At 38.5% G+C, this 20,389-nt stretch overlaps 1 protein-coding gene across 1 annotated transcript in view; it reads left to right on the top strand.

Annotated features, from left to right (window-relative positions):
* Positions 1 to 20,389, top strand: part of LOC136252524 (uncharacterized) — a 67,714-nt gene that overhangs the window by 11,731 nt on the left and 35,594 nt on the right. The window contains exons 8-32 of the mRNA XM_066044985.1: positions 3,202 to 3,296; positions 8,128 to 8,280; positions 8,657 to 8,765; positions 9,070 to 9,138; positions 9,629 to 9,748; positions 10,370 to 10,641; positions 11,032 to 11,110; positions 11,328 to 11,477; positions 11,682 to 11,801; positions 12,141 to 12,376; positions 12,470 to 12,548; positions 13,400 to 13,537; positions 13,835 to 14,023; positions 14,120 to 14,224; positions 14,798 to 14,973; positions 15,282 to 15,498; positions 15,812 to 15,952; positions 16,179 to 16,301; positions 16,624 to 16,751; positions 17,057 to 17,141; positions 17,684 to 17,833; positions 18,630 to 18,691; positions 19,000 to 19,147; positions 19,345 to 19,582; positions 20,207 to 20,355. Of these exons, the coding sequence (XP_065901057.1) occupies positions 3,202 to 3,296; positions 8,128 to 8,280; positions 8,657 to 8,765; positions 9,070 to 9,138; positions 9,629 to 9,748; positions 10,370 to 10,641; positions 11,032 to 11,110; positions 11,328 to 11,477; positions 11,682 to 11,801; positions 12,141 to 12,376; positions 12,470 to 12,548; positions 13,400 to 13,537; positions 13,835 to 14,023; positions 14,120 to 14,224; positions 14,798 to 14,973; positions 15,282 to 15,498; positions 15,812 to 15,952; positions 16,179 to 16,301; positions 16,624 to 16,751; positions 17,057 to 17,141; positions 17,684 to 17,833; positions 18,630 to 18,691; positions 19,000 to 19,147; positions 19,345 to 19,582; positions 20,207 to 20,355 (3,531 nt within the window). The remainder of the gene's footprint in view (positions 1 to 3,201; positions 3,297 to 8,127; positions 8,281 to 8,656; positions 8,766 to 9,069; positions 9,139 to 9,628; positions 9,749 to 10,369; positions 10,642 to 11,031; positions 11,111 to 11,327; positions 11,478 to 11,681; positions 11,802 to 12,140; positions 12,377 to 12,469; positions 12,549 to 13,399; positions 13,538 to 13,834; positions 14,024 to 14,119; positions 14,225 to 14,797; positions 14,974 to 15,281; positions 15,499 to 15,811; positions 15,953 to 16,178; positions 16,302 to 16,623; positions 16,752 to 17,056; positions 17,142 to 17,683; positions 17,834 to 18,629; positions 18,692 to 18,999; positions 19,148 to 19,344; positions 19,583 to 20,206; positions 20,356 to 20,389) is intronic.

Below are 20,389 nucleotides of genomic sequence, written 5' to 3' on the forward strand. Positions count from 1 at the left end.
GCAAGAAGCTGGTGAATAAGCTTATTCAGTAGGCTTTGTTACTTCGTAGTGGCTAGGCGTTACTCAGTGGATTACTAACTAGATTACTAACTTCGTTACTTAAAGTAATAATATTACGTAATATTAGACTCGTTACAGTAACTTTATTACTTAGGTAACGCATTACATTTGCAAGTAAAGTAACTTGAGTTATATTACCTGTTTTTACAGCATATTTCGTTATAATTATAACTTCGTTACCACAAAAGTAATTATGTAACGCGTACACTGCATATTTGTCTCCATCAGATCAAGTATTGTTATTCCACATAAACTACATCATGGGTGTGTAACATGATATCTGGCTGAATTTTTGGGAAATTGTCAATTATGTGCTTTTGTAATAAATACACATATTTAAAACAATGGATAAAACACAAGTTCCACAAACTATAACTAATACAAGTTTTTATTGCCTTACTAGCCAATGAAGTAACGCTTCAATTGAACAAATCATATCATTGTGTTCACCTGTCCATGAGAAACAGAACAATGCAGTACTAAAAGGCGTACATTATTTCATTCAATCATAACACCATACATCTGGCACCATTCTTTACTTTGATGTAGTGTTATAGAAGGTTCACTAGCATCTGGATTTTGTGATAATGTGGTTTGAATTGGAATGCATTTTGTGGTTTGGATCCAATTTGCATATACTGTAATGTCCTTAGGCGTCAAACCTTGTTTGGTATATATTACATAGTACATAGGTCAAAGCAGTGAGGAAACTGTTAGCTTCATGCCTTAGCTCAGCATCCATGTGACATTTGTAGTAGTGTTCAAAGTGTGCAACGATTGTATGAGGGTGTGAATGTGATCGTATTGCTGCAAGAGGCTAAGTTTTTGCCATCACACTAAACTGCTACACACAACGCTACATAGTCATGTACAACACTGTGCAATTCAAACAGAGATGTAAAATGTTAGTAAGTGTCAGTGAAAGGAAACTGGTGTTGCTCAAGTGAAATGGGGCGAATGGCTGCTTTTACTGATTCACAATAGCGTGCCTCCTGCCCCATGTCTGTCATTGTACCTTAGTCTCATCCTCAGTTTCTTGAAAGTTAACCCATTTTCTCTGCCAGAAGTTAGCTATCCATGCAGCACTTCACAGTTATTTACAGTTAACACATAATGATTTAACAATCAAGTGTGTACCCATGACTGACTGTGCACCTGATCCCTAAATTGCTTTATACGATGAACCATGAACATCTCCTGCAAATGAGGAAAGGATGGATCATTTGCAAATATTTTCTTCCATGAATTATTCCCAATATACAGTATAAGTCAATTCACGAAATATATCATTATTTGTACAACCCCGGCCAGTTGTAAATTGTGTGATGATTGTAGTACTCATTTGATTCAGTTTTGGTTGAGCCATTTACTCCTGCTTTCCATGGTCATATTACTAGGTTGGTATAATCGTTGTATTGTAATATTAACCAATTCAACTAATGTACAATATAATTGCATGCACAAAGACCACAAGGGTACAATACATATAATATCAAGAGTTCATAACGCATTAGTGATTGTTCCAGTAATGTTTACTAAATGTACAGTTGTAGTTGATCAATCAACAACTCTAAAACTACTCGATACACATATTCTAGCTTCAATGTCACTTGTAGTAGTTTCATTCAACTCTCGGTAGAACCATGGTTGGGTAGGGATGTCATAGCATATACTAGTGATGCAGCCGGATCCGTCCCACAATGGGTCATTGAGGTAATATGCAGAGAGGTCATTTCTGTTAGTGTTCCCTGATTCACAGTAATAATTAGTTCACACAAAGGGAGGAGCAGCTCGTCCTCCGCCGACAGCACATGGACAATTAGCAACTCCCTCATACCACCCGGCAGCGCAAGTCCATAAGTGTTGACAAAGATTACCATATGTTATGGATAGAGCATTAGCATAGTAGCCATCGATTGTTTGATTGCTGACATATTATCCAGCAAAGCCAAACGTAAATCCTTTCTGATACCCTCTAGCTCTACCACACACCCTCTGGTAACTTATTTCATTAGTGGAGAAGGTGGTAGAAGAACAATTGTTGGCAATATCAACTCCATAACAGAAATTAACACCAGAGTAACTCCCATTAACCCATCCAGTTGGACAATCGCCACCTGCACTGATGTTGACATGTGCGATTCTTCTCCATCCTCCACCGACACCAGCACATGTAGGGATAAAGCCATCACCAGTGATTTCTGTCATGTTACAATATGTCCAATGGTTGTCATTAATACGATAGTAACCTGACTTGTCACAAATTTCAGTTAAAGATGTCCTCACAAGATGATCCAGTATAAGTCATCCCACAATAAACTTTAGTGGGACCATCAGTGATCCAGTAATATCCTGACATCCCTACTCTCAGGGTTCATGTTGTAGATCTCCTCACAAGACTTACCAGGGTAGAAGGGAGATTTGAAATGATACTTGGTACACTGGTCAGCAGCCATCACCAGTTCCTTAGTGAGGATCATTGTTATAATATAAAAAACTAACATCATCACTGATAGTAGACACTGCAGTACTAGCTGATATTAGCTATTGACGCTGACAATAATAATTCTGTAAGTGATGCTGGCGACAAAAATTGTTTTTAAGACATGAATACCATATATGGTTTAAAAATGTGTTTGTACATCCCTTGTCTTTAAGTGATAGACATTACTGATTATGTGATAACAATTAGTGATTTAATAAATAACATTTCCTACATGTTACAATAAAATGTACAATGTGATGGAATGGTACATGGCAAAGTATTTTCCAAAAGCAGTTTGAGGTAGTCATACAGTATCCGTATGTAAGTGCATATGCACTTGAGATTGGCTACGGGACAACAACTTCATGATTTAACCAAAGGGGCTTCAAACAGTAGGATCTGAAGGTGCATCCTCCCAATTTAGAGGCACAGGGAGTGTGTGTTGGTAGGTGGCCTGTGCAACAAACACATAGGAAAGCAGAGCTGAGGATGATTGCAATAACATTACAATGATTTCGTCCATAAGATTTTGTCTGGATTGTGTAGGTTCCCATTAAAAGTTTATGTCTGACTTAAAATGGTTTACAATTGTATGTATGTGGTGTGTATACATACCTACATACACAACTATTCATTCACACATTGTTATATTACAGGCTTATCTCAACCTGAAGACTGCCCTTAGAATATGTGCTTCCTTTAGAGGTTGTTATCTTGACTACCGTGAGAAGATTGAACTGTTTATTAAAAGGTGTGTGTTTGTGTGTAGTGTGTTTGTGTGTGTAGTGTGTTTGTGTGTGTTATACATGTGTGTGTTATACATGTGTGTTTGTGTGTGTGTGTGTGTGTGTGTGTATGTATGTGTTTGTGTGTGTGTGTGTGTGTGTAGTGTTGTCTCCATACCATTAGAGCTGTGAAACCTTGCTGAGTAAACTGATTGACCGATTAGTTATTCCAGTATCAGTTATTTTTGCATAACTGGTTAACTGATCTTTAAGATATTCGCACCAACTGTATGTTTTGGATACTCTTCTTGATGTTGCTGTCAGACCTTCAGTGCTGGTCACTATAAAGTGCTAATAACAATATATGTAGACTATTCTGTAAGAGTGATCTTCATCGCATATGTTTTTGTGGTGGTATTTTTTAATAGAAAGCAGCACCTTATTAGGGAAAGAGGGATGATTAGTGGACAACATAGTTAACAGTAGCAGTGTAGCTAGTGTAATGACTCAGTATCCTAAAGACAAACATGTAATGAGAAGATAACCAGAAAAGGCACATGTGTCAACATGTAGATTGATAAAACGGTCACATCCACACATGTACAACAATGCTTTGGTAACAAAAATAAGAACTAGAACCAGTGATAATTAGTAGTGAAGCAAGATTGTATGAATGATGGTACGTAGCTATTACAACATAGCTATGTGGGAAAATCCCTACTTGTGTAATAGCTACCATCATTCATATAATCTTGTTTTACTACTTTTTATCGCTGGAACTTTAGATTTAATGAACTAATACCGTTTAATAGACCACTAAAACTATTAGCTGTATGTGCCTCTATCATTATGACAAGTTATAGAACTTTGCGTGGGCAAGATCAAAGGAAAAAGTGCACTTTAAATTTCATAAAGTGCACTTTAGGGCAAACAGTGCTATATATTGTTCACAAAGAGTGCTTTATTGCAATAAAGCACTCTTTGTGGGCAGGCGCTCATGCCAGTGCAATTAATCACCCAAGCCGGTGAAGGCTGATAGCCTCACCGTGCTGAGTGATCAATCACCCCAGCCAATACGAGTTCTACCACTGGTATAGACATACCTAAATACTTCGATGATGGGCGGGAGAAGGTAACGTTGCTGTTACGTTTGTTAATGTAAATGGACAAGTCCTGGAGATATCATGGAAATGCCTTCACCATGTGTCACAATAAAATCGATTGTGGGTTTAGACTATAACCTTCCAAAATACGTGATGAACATCTACTATGCCAAAATATGGTGAGCTACGCGTGAGTTACTTTATTAAACTAGTTTGTGTGCATTCAGGCTGCTAATAATCCATGCAATGTGTGTTAATGACGAGTCCTAGTGTATGGTGAAGCTACGCGACTAGAAAGTTCCATAAATCATTTAAAGCATTGTCTTGCTCGTGCTATATGAAAAATAAAGCACTTGACGCTAGGCCTTGATGCTAATAAAGCACTCGGCCTTGCCTTGTGCTTTATTAGCATCTTGGCCGCACGCCTCATACTGTATTTTTCATATAGCACTCGTGGCAATGCTTTTACATATACATATTGAGAACCCTGAGTATGTGATATACAAAGTGATAGTGATATAACTATCACCATTAGTGGTTGAAAAGGTGTTTAAACAAACTTTATTTGAGTCCAGAAATACAGTCCAATGAATGGATACATCCTGATTTCAGGGCTCAAATTGTGTGTGTAGTAGAAATACGTGGACAAGTGACCTAGTTATTAAGATGAAGCATGTTTCATGGTTTCCATTTTGAAAAGTTTGGCTGTGTTATACGTACTACATGAGCTATTGTATATGTAGTGTATGTGTTGAATATTCTGTTTGGAGCACACCTTTTTTGCCAGTGGATACATTAAAACAAATTTTCACAATTATCACATCTCTACACATATTCTATGAACACCCTCAGGCGTCATGTGACAAGTATCCCAACTAGTATAAGTGTGATCCTATGTGCGTATGTGCACCCATATCCTGTCATTAAGGCGTCACCATTCTCTTCAACTAAATGATTTTCATTAGCTGGTATCTGTTGTGATGACATCACACTTAGAGTTACTAAGGCAACCAAGTGTATATCACCTGTGATTTACTAGTGTGTGTAGTGTTATTTAGAGCAGAAGTAATAGAGTGATTTTAAGTTGTATATCAATGCTATACTCAGCAATATTGTTCACTGTGTTAGCCAGTTGCTGTATTCTGGCTACAGGGCCGCAGTCTGTTGGTGGAGTGAGCCTGGATGAATGTCCCAGCTTGTTGAATACCTCCAGTAGTACAGATGAGGGCAGTGGTGAGACAATTGAAACAACTGCATTGGCCTTACCTGTGATTACTACCCAGCTGTATTGCATCGTTCATCCGTGCATCGTTGTGACATTCCCTAAGTTTACTGTCTTAAAGGTTATTCATGTTACAGATACGTATTTCTTGGCTGCAAGCAATACCACCAATGTTACTGCCATTGCTGTGGCTCCTGCTGCTGTGGAATGTCCGGAGAGAATCTACCTGCAGATTGTAATCAACATTGTCACGTTTGTGGTGCGTGTGTTGGTGCTTTTGATCACTTCCCTTGCTACTGCTTACCTGTTGTGGCTTCATCTGACGTTTAATGAGTTGCGTAGTCTTCTCGGAAAGCTGTTGGTTGTGTACAACACGATTGTGTCCCTTGCGTTATTGGCTTCACTCCTGTTAATCATGTCTAGCATGATATTTGCACCCAACTCGCAACCAGTTTGTCAGGTTTTCATCCATGCTTATACGCTCACTACAATGGCTTACGAAAGTTGTGGTACTGTTGTTATGGCCCAGCTGTACTATCTGACATATCGTGATTACAAGGGGAAGGCCCCGATGTCCAGCACCTGGACCAGCCAGCTTTTTGAGCACTATATGATGTACACGTTTGCCCCCATGCTTCCTATGACCATCCTTACCGTAGGCTTCGACTTCACGGCTAAAGTTGGTAATGAGACAATCCTCCCCAGTGGCCACTGTATCCTACCACCACGTATGATCTATGAGAGTGTGTTTCTGGCTTACCTCTTCATTGCTGTACAGAAGATCGGGCAGATCATGATATTTGCTTATTCCTGGTATTACTTCCACAAACTGTACTTTGGTAATGGAGTGAAGGGTAGCTCTGAATTGGAGGACCACAGCAACATTGGTGGAGATCGCATGAACGCATACGAGAAGAACAAACGAGAAGAAAAGAATAAGCAGTTGCGTCGTATTGTGCTGTCTGCTAGTATACCCAGTGCGACCATTATATCAGTCGTGATTTGGTTCATCTGTATCCTAGCCGGGTCCTTGTTGGCTCCCTTGCTAGCTGCTGGTGGAGATTTCGCTTTAATGTTACAACAAATCACCTTTGTGGTTACAATGATGTCCTCTAAGAAGATCATGAAGCTGTGCAAAGATTGGGTCCGAGCTCGCTTCAAGAGGTGAACGAGTGGCAAACATTAACTGGTAAACACGTGCACTGTATATTGTAGATAGATAGGCACGCATGCACACACAACAGGTAGGTAGTTACACAGTGATGTAAATTGTACATAGAGCCCTGTATATGAAGACACTATTGGGATATGCTGTACATACTGACATTATGACTGTGTAACCATCTGTACTAACTGTTGTGTATTGTTGTACTGTTTGAGATATTATATTATTGCACTGATCACTGCTGTGAAGGAGGGTTGTGTAATTTACACAGTTTTGAGTTCATTATTTTTATGACACTATATGATTCATGATGAAAGGACTGCTGTAAAAAAACCACTTGTATACGAGATATGTATGTATTATTTGTGTACTTAGAGCACTACTGCGTGGAAAATACAGCATGACGGGAGGAACCAACGCAGCACAAGGAGAAACTGAATGCTGTATTGGTCTCAAGACACATTCTGAGTGCTGTATTTTATCACACAAGCTGGTGGTGTTTAAAGTGTTATATTCATTGTACTTCCTGGTTGTGTTGGGTCAGAGCATTTATCTCGAGAACCCAAACCACTTCAATATTTGGCAATCAGGCTATCAGTAAATGTTCATACAATCTGTTTAGTTGGAGAACAAACTGGTAGGATTAGTTTAGACAATGTACGTATCAGTCATGCTGTCTGAGTGGGGTTTTTCATAACATTTCTTTTACAACTGAACTGTATTTCCCAAGTGCCTATTGTATGAGCAAACACACCATATATTATAAAGAGTAGCCACAAACTGTGGTATATTAGAATACATAATACTGTAGATCGGAAACGTAATATGTTTTTATGGTTATGGGCTTGATACGGTCATGTGATTTATACAATTGTTACCAGGTGCAGAAATTCCAGTTGTTGTTTTTAATGCCGAGACTGTAAGTTATTTGTGAGTGAAGGTTAGCCATTTCACACAACAGAACTTGTGATGGAAAATACGCAGAATTTGTGTTTAAATTAGTGTGATGGTTTTGGTGTACAGCACATAATATGTATGTACACAGCTCTGGAGTTGCTAAATAGTTTTAACTCTAGCATACTGTACAAACAAATGTTTATACTGTTAACAAGATATCCATTCTCGAAAAACTTTGCCTATGGAAAACGAACCTGTTCCCTATAAATATCGTCATGTATGACCATATCATTAAGTCTGTAACCGTAAAATATATATCATTTTCTTTCCATTATGTTTCCAGTGGTACGTATGTACCACTTTACAGGTTTGGTATAGGAATATGTTGCATGTAAATACAATCTTTAGCCAGAGATCCCTTGTTCTACTATAATTATGTGTAACACCATTGTGTGACTGTGTCCTTATAGGACTACTGATCATGGAGGGCCCTCTCCCCCTACAGGGGGGCTAAAACTGACCTCCTGGCCCCCCAGGAATGGTGCAGTATTTTTACAATTGAACACGTTTATGGAACGTTGTAATGATGTGTTGGAACTAGTAGTGACCATTAAACACTTCAAGTGAGTGAACTGTTGTTTTGTCTGTCTATGCGTATGTGTATATTTGTGCTGATAGTGCCACATGGACAAACCATTAGTATCTTTATTTCTGACTAAGAAATACTATATACGTGTCCTCAAGTGTCTATTTATATGTAGTAATATACAGCTGAAATAACAGCTAATGTGGAACAGTTGCTGTAAACTTTGGGTTAGATATTCTTTGCAAAGATTTTGTGTAAATTTAATTTAGAGCATTACATACGGGGAACGTGCTAAATAGGAAAGTATTTAAGTGCAACTCATATCAGTATGATGGCCAGTGCTGATATGAGTATTAATACAGCCCTTGTGTACACATGTTATACAGTACATTTTACAAGCACTACTACTATAGGGAGCTAGAAGGAGCAGTCAGTGTAGATAGTGACAACAAGGACCCTCTATTAACTGATGTTAATAAGAAGTTCATCACTTGTATGGAACAGTTCCAGAAGTCAACCAAGGTGTGTGCGTGCGTGCGTGTGTGTGTGCGTGTGTGTGTGCTTGTGTGTGTGTGTGTGTGTGTGTGTGTGTGTGTGTGTGTGTGTGTGTGTGTGTGTGTGTGTCGTGTAACATCATGTGATGTCACATGATATTATGTGACTGAGAGTCACCTCCTTGTTGTGAAATATACCAGTAATGGTTGCACTGTCTACACTAAATGATGTGATTAAAGTCTGATAAACTAATTGTTAACATATAAAATCTCACATCACATCAATACTTTATATTATATTGTATATATTATATATCTCCCATACCATACAGGACTTGTTGTGCTTCACTGATGATGATCCTTTTGAGAGGAGCTTCTTTGACTTCAGGACCACCATATTGGTGAGTGTGTACTGTATTATTGGCTATGCCTACCAATCTTTGTTGTGTGTATACGTACCTGTATATATGAGAATAATATTTCTTGTTGATTTCTTGTGATAGTAGAACCTCAACTGGTTGGTATAGAGTGGTGGTTATGTACTGATTGATATGCAGTATAGTAAATTAATAAAATTTTATTATGATATACGTAGTTGAAGCTAAACCCATGGGGTTTTATACATTACCTTAAATTATGGCCTGGTGTTAGCAACGCTCACATCAGATACAAGTTGAGGCTCTTATTCAAGGGCGACTCATATGACGATAATTCAAGGCCACACTGCTGCTAATATCTGGGGGCAGCTATTAACCGTTAAAATAAATAGAACATTCACTACTCTAATAGAACACTAGTTAGCCATAGCATGGATAATATGCACGTACTCCACTGTAGTGCTGTTGTACTGTATTGTCTTGTATGATGTGTTGGTTGTTCTATCCTGTGTAGTCACTGGAGTCCAGCATGTCACAAGTGCTGATGAGCACATTTGATCAGTGCCCAAACTTGATGAGCGAGTTGAGAGTGCTGGAGATGTTCCAGGGAGTCAGTAGGAGAGAGGTTGTACAGGTTAGCAGTAACTATTGTGTGCAGTTTGAATTGCTGTAAGATTATTGCTGTAAGATTACTAGAAACATTGCTACTAAGTTTATTTAACTGTTTTGTAACTCTTCAGGCTTGTTTATTCGCGAAATGTTTGGTTGCAAGGCTATAACAAGCTGTGTATATTTATCGGCCGCCCACGCAATTAGTCGATCTTTGCGAAGGGTCTAGAATTCCACTAAAAATGCTACTTGAGAAGCTGGCTTAGCTGTTTTATAACTACTTGGCTTGCTTTAAGTTTGGCTGCAAGGCTGTAACAAAAATTGTAGAAATATCAGCCGCCCACGCAATTAATTACCTAATTGATGCACTTACAGGAAAACCAAGCAAATATTAATCAATGATGGTGTTAATTATGCTTAACATGCATTGAATACTTGGAACTTGACTGAAGATCATTCAAAGTGTAATTATCATGATATTATCGTATCGTAAATAATACTTCAATATCGATCGTGATAGTGAATTTTCTACTATTGCTCAGCTCTACTAGAAAGCTTTGCAATTTTTTGAGGTCTGTATACGTACGTATGTAGTGCAGGAGCCACTGTACCAACAAGATTGTTACATTTTGTATACCCCCCCCAGGCTAGCCTGAAGCAGAGATGTAATGCTATAGTTGACAACCTCACTGAAGAGTTTAACAATGTTGCTGACATGTTGGCGACACAGCACACCTCCCCACCCCGACACAAGAACATGCCACCAGTGACATCAAAGTTGTGTTGGTTACATGCCCTCAAGGAGAGGATAACATGGCCTATGGAGAAGCTACGAGAGGTAGCTGCTGAATTACTGGAAGGAGATAAGGGCTGGGCCCTCAGACATATTCATAGCCAATTACTACAGGATATTGAACAGTCAGTGTATCTGTCTGTTCATCTGTGTGTTTAGGTTTTGTTGTTGATTTTTTTTTCACATGTACACGATCTAGTATGTGTATTTGTGTTCTGGTAAAACTTTGAACTTGATCAGCGTTTGAAGAATTTTTGCATGATAGGTTCTGTACTTTGTTATAAATCCCTACTTGTGAATATTTAAGTCAATATTGACATATATACAACTGATTATGATTATGATTAAATACAGGTAAAGGCAAAGCCTGTATACAGCTGTTATGTGACTACCATTTTATCAGAGTATCTTAAATATGTATTGTATATAATGTGCAGGAGTGCAGTATATCATGATACATAATGTATGTGTTCATCAGTGAGGAATGTGTTGGTATACAAAACTTCTCACTCTAGACACAAGATGGAGACCAAGTCAGGATGGGAGTTGTCTATACCAACTGGACTACATCATCGTCTCAAGGATCATGTGATGGTACGTATCTACTATGACATTGTTTGTAGTCACGGCCTCTGTGTACAATATACTGACTGTTATTCACTTTTTTTGTTGTAAAATAATTTACTTATGCAGTGCTTAATTAGTTATGTATGTGTTCTCTCCCTCACCCACAAAATATTATGTACATTTCCAATATTGGTTATTTCACACCTACTATTATATGTACGTATATCATAGTATTCATTGTCAGGTTCGTGAAGAGGGTAATCATTTACTGGAGGTCAACCTTGACCCCTCATTACTGGAGGTTATGAGGGAGGCTCATTATTTGCAACATGATCCATTCTCCATGAAGATGCCGACTGAAGTTAAAATTTTAATGAGAAACATGAGTGAACAGGTGAAGTGTGTGTGTGTGTGTGTGTGTGTGTGTGTGTGTGTGTGTGTGTGTGTGTGTGTGTGTGTGTGTGTGTGTGTGTGTGTGTGTGTGTATGTGTGTGACGCCACCTAGTGTGTGTGTTTGTGCTTGTATGTACATCTGTGTGTAATGTGTAGTTCTTCCCTATACTTGACATGTACACTTAACTCTCCTATGTTCCCCCAGACACTACATGACAGTGCTACCAGACTACAACTGGTTGTACAACACTACAATAGCATCACTCAACAGTTAACAGACACCACAAGAATGTTGTTCCAGAATAAACTGGAGATGATTGAAGAAGTGAGTGGACCAGCCAAGCCCAACTCTGTATACCCAATGTACATGGTAGCCATGAGGTACTTAAAATATTTTAAGTACCAATGGTTTTTGTTTTCAATGCAATTCAATACAGTTACTGTACAAATCAATTCCTACTGCTCAGCATTGCAATTCTACAGCCACCAAACATAGCCGGTTAAATATTTGGTAGGCTATTTCTTGGACACCATGAGCAATAATGAGGCATTAAAATTATAGGAATAGGTGCAGTGAGCTATTTGTCACATATACAGTATGGTAGTGGTATGGTATCATATTAGGTACATGTACATAACATGTTCCATACAATACTATTTACAGTTGGTGTCACATGGTTTGGAGGAAGTCACTTGGAGTAGTCCGAGGTTACAAGATTTTGTAGCTGACACTACAGCACTGATCAGTGGTGACCTGCACCACATCATGAACGCTGTGTTGGAGAGATTGACTAAGATTGATGGCATCATTGACACGTGGACACACCTTGGGGGCATGAGTGTGTTCGATGATGAGTCCGGACATGGGGTTCCCCTGGAACAACTAGATCAGAAACACAAGTGTGTAGTGGTGGCTGTAAATATCACGTCTTGTGTTGTACCATCAGTGCATTTGTTTACATGACAACAACATATGTTATGTGTCTGCCTCAGGGAATTGTGTGAGTGTGTGGAAGCAATACTGGTGCCATCAGGTGAACGTATCAGAGACCTTGTTGGAGAGATCTTTGAAGTGAGGAAACCTGTAGTGTATGGCTTGTGTATATACTAACCCTGTTACTTTGATTGACCTACTAGTCATGGTGTACAGGTACGTGTGTTCTATAGTTGCTACTTGAGCTACCGCATGAGTATTAGTGTTGCACCGATAATCGGATCGGTTATCGGAAAAACCATATATCAGCTGTGTTTTTTGTATATCGGTATCAGATCGGCACCACGATGAAAAAAGCAGCAGATATATGTATGTATTTAGAAATACTAGCTCTTGTGCACCAAACAATGTTTACAAATGTATCGAGTTGCATTTTCCAGCATTACAATGTTGTTATTACTGTGTACTGTCAGCTGTTGTGGTAGCAATACTGCTGCTATAAACAATCTAAATTGGTCCTTCACAATCAAATTTCTAGTAAAAAATGCTACAAAATAGACATGCTGTGCTATATCGGATCGGCTACGTTTATCGACTTGAAAATATTATCTAATATTGGTTATCGGAATATCGGCAAAATTTCATATCGGTGCAACACTAGACTATTAATATCCAAAATTGTGGCCCATTACCATTTCTGATTTTGTTATTCAGTTTATATCATGTCTCTTGCTTGCATGCTGCCATGTGTTATTATGTCCACAATGACACACACATATGTATGGTACTCTTAAACAGACACATGAAAATTCCTCCATAATGAGGATTAAGAGTTTAGTCCCAACAGGCCTGGTTTGCTCACCTCTGGAATAGGAATACACTCGTACTTCTATATGAAATAGAGTCAAATATTCTTGATCTCTAAGTGTCCAGAGGTTCCACTGTACATACATACACACACTTACTAATCATTCCCTCCCTCTGGTCAGGTGGTTGAGGTCAGTCATGATAGTCCATCATGGCACTCCTTTCTTCATCATATGGATCACATGATCCTTAATGGACTACGCTGTACCATCCTCTGTACACTCAAGATCCTCAGCGACCGAGTTACTAGATATGAACAGGTACTTGACTACCTTTTGTGTGTCCTTATTGGGACTATGGATAAGTGTCCTGATGGGCTAGTGTACATAAGAGCCCATAATACATACATACCAGGTGAAAGTACATAGTAAACGTCACACAAACCTATGCAATCAACTGTCACGTGGTGTTAGAGTACGTTGTATTTATGAATTATTGTATGGTGAAATACTTAATTAATAGAAGTGTGGGGTCACTTATAGGACCAAAAAAAATAATGACGTAATATGGTTGCTGTTAAGCGATGGATTTATTGTATTTTGCTGTGTACATGTTAGGGCCAATCAATTCCCTGCCTAGTCAAAGTACGGTTGGAGCTGGTGGGGGCAATGATCAGTTTCACTCCGCCCCTGGACCAGCAGACTGCACTAGAGAGTGTTCCTGAAGTTGTGAGGAGGTGGATGGAGGATTATGTGGTGATGGCTAAAGTGATGAAACCCTTCACTGCTATCAGTGAATCCTCCAAGGTGTGTAGTATAGTATATTGTGGGTGTGTATGTATGTAATGTTATTAAACCAATGCAATCTGGTTGATCTACATATGTACACATATTATCTACTAGACAAACACAACGTGTTACTATGCAGTTATCCGTAATGACAATGACATCACTGCCAGTATTGAAAAGATCTGTGCCCACCTGGAGACAAGCGCCAGACAATGTCAGGTATGTTTGTGTAGTATGAACCTTTCTTTTAAACTTTATCAAAGTACATAGAAAATTTAAAGGCTCCTTTTCTGTTTATTTGTTTGTTAAATGTGACTGTCTTGCCTAGTCCACACAATATCCGATTTTTCTACAGAGTTGAGATTTGGTTTAAAATTCCCTCCTTGAATTGACCAAGTTGTGGTTTTAGCCCTATAGTCATCTGTGCATACAAGTATGAAGACGTTTTAAATGAAGAAATGATGACAATCTTGTTTATGTGTACAGCATTGTACATGACACGTATGTCATGGTCCTACAGAAAATGAAACAAAGGTATCTGAACTCATATAGTATATAGTTTGATTTGAGACTTGCTTCCCTGACTAATGGCTCAATTAAAGCTTGCATAGTTCTCTTTGAAGCATGCGTATTATAAAAGTATGCACCAGCTGGTTTTTTTCTGTCACAGTCTAAAAGGCTCTATAGAGCTACTGAATGTTACAGTACAAGTGACCCATGTATGTAATAGTTATTGTAAGAGGCCAGCAATTCAGGATAGAAGGATAATAGTAGTAATGAATGTTGTTGTAGTCACTGAAGAAAAAGTTTACTGAGATCACTTTCCTGTGGGACCAAGATGTGAAGCATACATTCAATGACTTTCTTCAAGGCAACATGTTACCACGACCAAGAATGGTGTCACGACCTGAGTCTGTCAAGCCTCGACCTTCTTCTGTAGCTCATCGTAGATCACGATCATCAACTAGGTAACATAATAATAGAGGGTGCATGTACGTATGTCACAATCGTATGGTTCTATTAGAGAGGTTGGGGCATAAAGTTAAACTTCTCTATGACAAAACACAGAATATTTGGCCTGTTTTGCTCAAGATAATTATGTAGAGGTTTTCAGTGGTAAAACTGTATGCTGTAGACCTGTTGGGGCCAAATTTCTGTTCCTACTGTTGGAGCTTTTTTAGTTTGTTAAGAGAGGACCTACAGTATGTATTTCCCATACTAACATATGTCACAGTGAAATATATACAGTGTATACCTCATCCAATAATCTTCACAGTCGGTCCCACTCAGTGATTGGAAGTGCATCACACAGGATCACTGGTAGCATGTCAGCCGTTGGTGCTACTGATTATGGCTTCCTCTACTCTGGAGCAAGCAGTATTGGTCACATAGGCTCGTTTAGAGTGAGATCAGTGTTGAGTCGTGGAGAAGGTGAAGAGGAGAACAAGAAGCCATCTATTGATGACTTTGATGGGGAGATTTCCATATTTAAGGTACATCAGTGTGATAGACACATCATCCAACATGTCTGGATACTAACTCTGAAGTAGGGAAATGTTTAGTTGAGTAACACTGGCTTGCTACTTAATGGAACACATTTCAATGCTAATAAAACAGTGTTACTGTATGTTGGTTAACCATGATTTGGATACTTCTGTACAAAGATTGAAAGTCATACATACACCTGTATTATAGTAGCCATCACGTTTAACTAGTTAATCCAACAAGTTTAATGTGTTACAGTATAGGCTCAATAGCAGTATTCTAGTATGTACATTAGTATAGATGTACATTGTTACTATACAGGACATACATGATCAGATAATTGAACTAGATGACTTTGTTAGTGTGGGCTGGATTGGTGTGAATATGAAGCCTGCCAAGCACCTTGTGTGTGCCCTTATTACTAAGTGGATATACATTTACACTAACTTTCTGACTAAACAGGTGTGTGTGTAGTGTTGTGTGTGTGTGTGTGTGTGTGTAGTGTTGTGTGTGTGTGTGTGTGTGTGTGTGTGTGTGTGTGTGTGTGTGTGTGTGTGTGTGTGTGTGTGTGTGTGTGTAGTGTAGCGTGTGTTTAGTGTAGTGTAGTGTGTGTGTATATACATTTAGTGTACATTGTAGTGTAACATAGTGTAATGTGTAGTTATACACATACCTACCTCACTACTAGACAAAGTTAGCACTGGACGCACTAGGTAAGTTTCTGGAGGAGACAGAGCCAGTAGTGGAGCACTTATCCTATGATCATCACAGCCTGGCTTCCTTCATGCAGTTGATGAAGGTGTTCACTAAGGTGTGTACACTATGGATACAGTAGGGAAGTCAATTGTTCAAACTTTGTTTAACAAAAGTGTCATGAATCCAAACACCAAAATGACTGTTCTATTAGAGTATTTTGTCAACAGGTGTATGCTCTATTAGAATATTTGAATGTTTGAAGGAATGCTACTTTTTAGTTGCACCAAAACTCTTCCTATACTAATCAACTGATCATGTTTAGACTACTGGAAACAGGGATCCACTTTTCTGTTGTGCTGAATTGATTTTAGCAGATTTTTATTTTTGCTGTAAATAGTTTTGTGGTATATAATTTATGCACCACATCATCATTACAGGTGGGATCACAACAGAAAGTAGTTGATTACAAGTTTGGTGCAGTCCATCGTACACTAGTAATACTGGAGAAATATGGCTACCCTCTGTCTCATGACCTTGTACAGTTCTTCCATCATTTGCCACAAAGGTGACCTGACTGACTGTCTGACTGACTGACTGACTGACTGGCTGGCTGGCTGGCTGGCTGGCTGGCTGGCTGACTGACTGACTGACTGACTGACTGACTGACTGACTGACTGACTGACTGACTGATATTAACTGACATACAGTGGAATCTTGGTTATCCAATACCTCTGGGTAGAAGTTACGTTCAGTGTTCGGAATAACAGGAAAAGAACAATTATTTTTGTGTTAAGCAAAATTGAAATCCTGGATAACTGAGTGTTCCACTTAACACGAGTGTTTCATACTATATGGTATATATTATATTAGGTGGAATAATTTAAAGAAGAAGGTGTCACTGGCTAAACAAAGAATTAGTCCTCATGTACAGGAGCAGGCTGAAGTAGTGATGGAGGTAAATATAAGCTTGTTACTGAATATGCCATGTGCTCCATATGATAGTATCAAGTGCTACCACAAACTGAGGCACTTTATAAAGCTGTTGAAATTACGTAGTAGTTCTTTTGTGAATGTGTTTCAAATTACAATTTTATGACATCATGCTGTAGTAATATCCTAGCAGTGCCTGTTTATGTAGTGTCAACTGTTGATTACAGTCCCACTTTGTCACTTTATAACTAATTTAGAGTGTAACTTGTTAGAGGAAAAGTCTATGCTATGGATCAGCTTTGTTTATTGGCTTGATAATATTATGTTATCAGAATATCAGCTCAAAGTCATATCGGCGCATATCTAGTATGTTCTATTAGAGTGTGAATAATGTTTGGTTTTGCTTTTAGTTACGCAAACATCCTTCCCATATTGTTTGTCAATACTTTATCATATGTGTTTTACATCAAAAGATGACACTGATAAGTTTGTCTAAACATTTCATTTGTATCCCATTATTAATGAAACTCATTATCTCACCATATGCTTGTTAATATTCCCCATCAGGAGTTGGAGAAATTTGGTAAAGAATGTGTTGATCTTCATGAGCAGTTCTTGATCAGTTCTTGTCTCAACTATGAGTGTAATGATGAGGAGGCTGGCCCTCTAATCAGTCAGTATTATAGTAAAGTGAAGGAGCTTAAGGTTACTGCCCAGGTGAGCACAGGAACCTGTTAATGTGGACACTTGAGGACATGTACATATGAACTTGTTATGGTCCCTTGTGAGGGGTTCACCACTCCTTGAAAGAGTCACAGTTCAGTTGCTTTAGTGCTGAATCAAATCAAAATACGTAGTAGACTGCTGGTTGTTGCTAAATCTCTTGACTTTTTAAAGTCAGATATTTTGAAATTATGTTCTAGCTATCTAACCAAAGCGATGATGGATTTAACTCAACCAGTGTACAAAATTGTCTAGATCCTTTGTCCCTTAGTACCAAAACTGACCTTGATAATCAGGACACCTTGATAATCAGGGCATCTTGATAATCAGGACACCTTGATAATCAGGACACCTTGATAATCAGGACACCTTGATAATCAGGACACCTTGATAATCAGGACACCTTGATAGTCAGGACACCTTGATAATCAGGACACCTTGATAATCAGGACACCTTGATAATCAGGACACCTTGATAATCAGGACACCTTGATAATCAGGACACCTTGATAATCAGGACACTACTAGTTGGTCTCAAGGTGTCCATTACACTGCTCTGCTGTTTATGTGTATTTTTATATTAATTACTGTACCATACAACGTTAAAGAGAAATATTGCTCATCTGTCAAAATTTTCCTTCACGTGATGAGTATTAGAAGTTATGACTTGTCAGTTGCTCTATACTTGATGGCAAGTGGATTTGTCAATGTTATATTATGTTGTAAGGTTACGGTACATGTTTACATTTTGATTCTAAAAAGACCAGCAGTATATCATGTTTGTGTGTAGGACCTTATTGAATTACAAGATTTACTGGAGGAAACTGTGTTCAATTTCTCTCATCTTTCAGAGTAAGTATTTGTGGTGTGTGGTATTGTATGTATGGACAGCTAATAAATAGACAATCTCACACACATGAACGCATGCACACATAAATACATGCACAAACACACACACGCAAACACACACTACTGTATACAGACAGATGGACATACAGATGGATTAAACAATACACTAGACAGATGACTAGAGAAAATGTGTGCATGCAATTGTTGTTAATACATCAGGTTTGGTTATGACTGTAATTACAAGTTTGTGCAATAAAGCTATTGTTATTTATTGAGATGCAAAATTTATTAACATTTTCTCCATGTTCCAGGTTCTGTGATGAGCTGGTGGTGCTACAGTCAGTCAGAGAGTTGAAGGCTAGTGTAGAGGAGTCTCATAGTGAGTGGATGAAGGTGAAGTGGAGGGACATTGTCAATATTGTATCACTGAAAGTGTTGAGTGAACTACACCTAGAACAGGTAGTGTATTTATGTGTACTGAAATATTTCATGTGTATTTCATTGATTTATAAATACTATGTGTATTTATGCATACATATTTTATCGTGCATTTTACAGATCATGTATTTTAAAATGAGTGTTGTGTATTTGGTAGGATTTAAGTAATATTCAAGTTTATTTGTAAATATTGTCAAGTGGTTGCTTAATACACACAGATCCAGTCACTTCCAGAGTTTACAATGGACTGGGATATTCGTCAAAGACTAGAGCAGTCTGTGCTTGAGGTGGTGTCCTGTCTGCCTTTGATCAAGGTGTTGTCGTCTGCCGCGATGAGACCTCGTCACTGGAAACAAGTGTTACGACTCTGTGCTAAGAGTGTTAGCAGACTATCCCTCAATCCTAGCAGCTTTGTGGATATGCACTTCCAACAGTTTATTGATCTTGGACTGCAGTGTAAGTGTAATGGGACGACTGTTAGTACTGTCTAAGCTAGAGCATTTCAATACTTTGTTAATTAAAAACTTTGTAGACTGATACAATTAGAAGTTATGGCTATGAATTGAAGCACTTGCATATTTCCAGTATAGTTGCAATTTCTCTCCTCTTCCTACTGTCTAGAGTTCCTATGGATACATATACATGAAATTGACAAGGAGAAACATCCTGACCACCTGGCAGACTCTTATAAGCGTTTCACTGTTAATTGGATGGCTGCAGGTTCGAGGCCGCCCAGGTGCGCAATCATGGATTTTTCTCCTTTCGCCACCTTTTCAAACACACTTTATGTAACAACTTAAACAGGCTGTAAAGCTAAAAGATAATAATAAAATACTGTCTAGCACTACCATTATTCCAAAACTACTCACAGTATCTTGAGTAACCTGATTTTTGGACACTGTAGGTGGTTTTGAAAGAATAAAATGAAATTTGGAAGTTGTGTGAACTGGGCAGGTTATTGTTGAGATGTTCACATATTGTAGAGGTTTTGTTTTGACGAAATCTTACATACACATATTAGCTAAGCATGTTCCCTCCTAAGCATTGTATCAGGTATGATCATTTGTTTATCACTCACAGCTCACATACGAGATGTTGAAACTATCGCAACTAAGGCGGAGAAGGATGTCAAGGTAGAGTCAGCTATTAAAAACTTTGAGGAGGTGTGGCTGAGCAAATTGTTTGATCTCACGGAGTACCAGCAAACCTTTGCAATGACTAGATCTGAGGTGTGTGTGTGTGTGTGCTTGCGTGCGTGCGTGT

This window comes from Dysidea avara, chromosome 1 (assembly GCF_963678975.1).
Source record: "Dysidea avara chromosome 1, odDysAvar1.4, whole genome shotgun sequence".
NCBI classification, from domain to species: Eukaryota; Metazoa; Porifera; class Demospongiae; order Dictyoceratida; family Dysideidae; genus Dysidea; species Dysidea avara.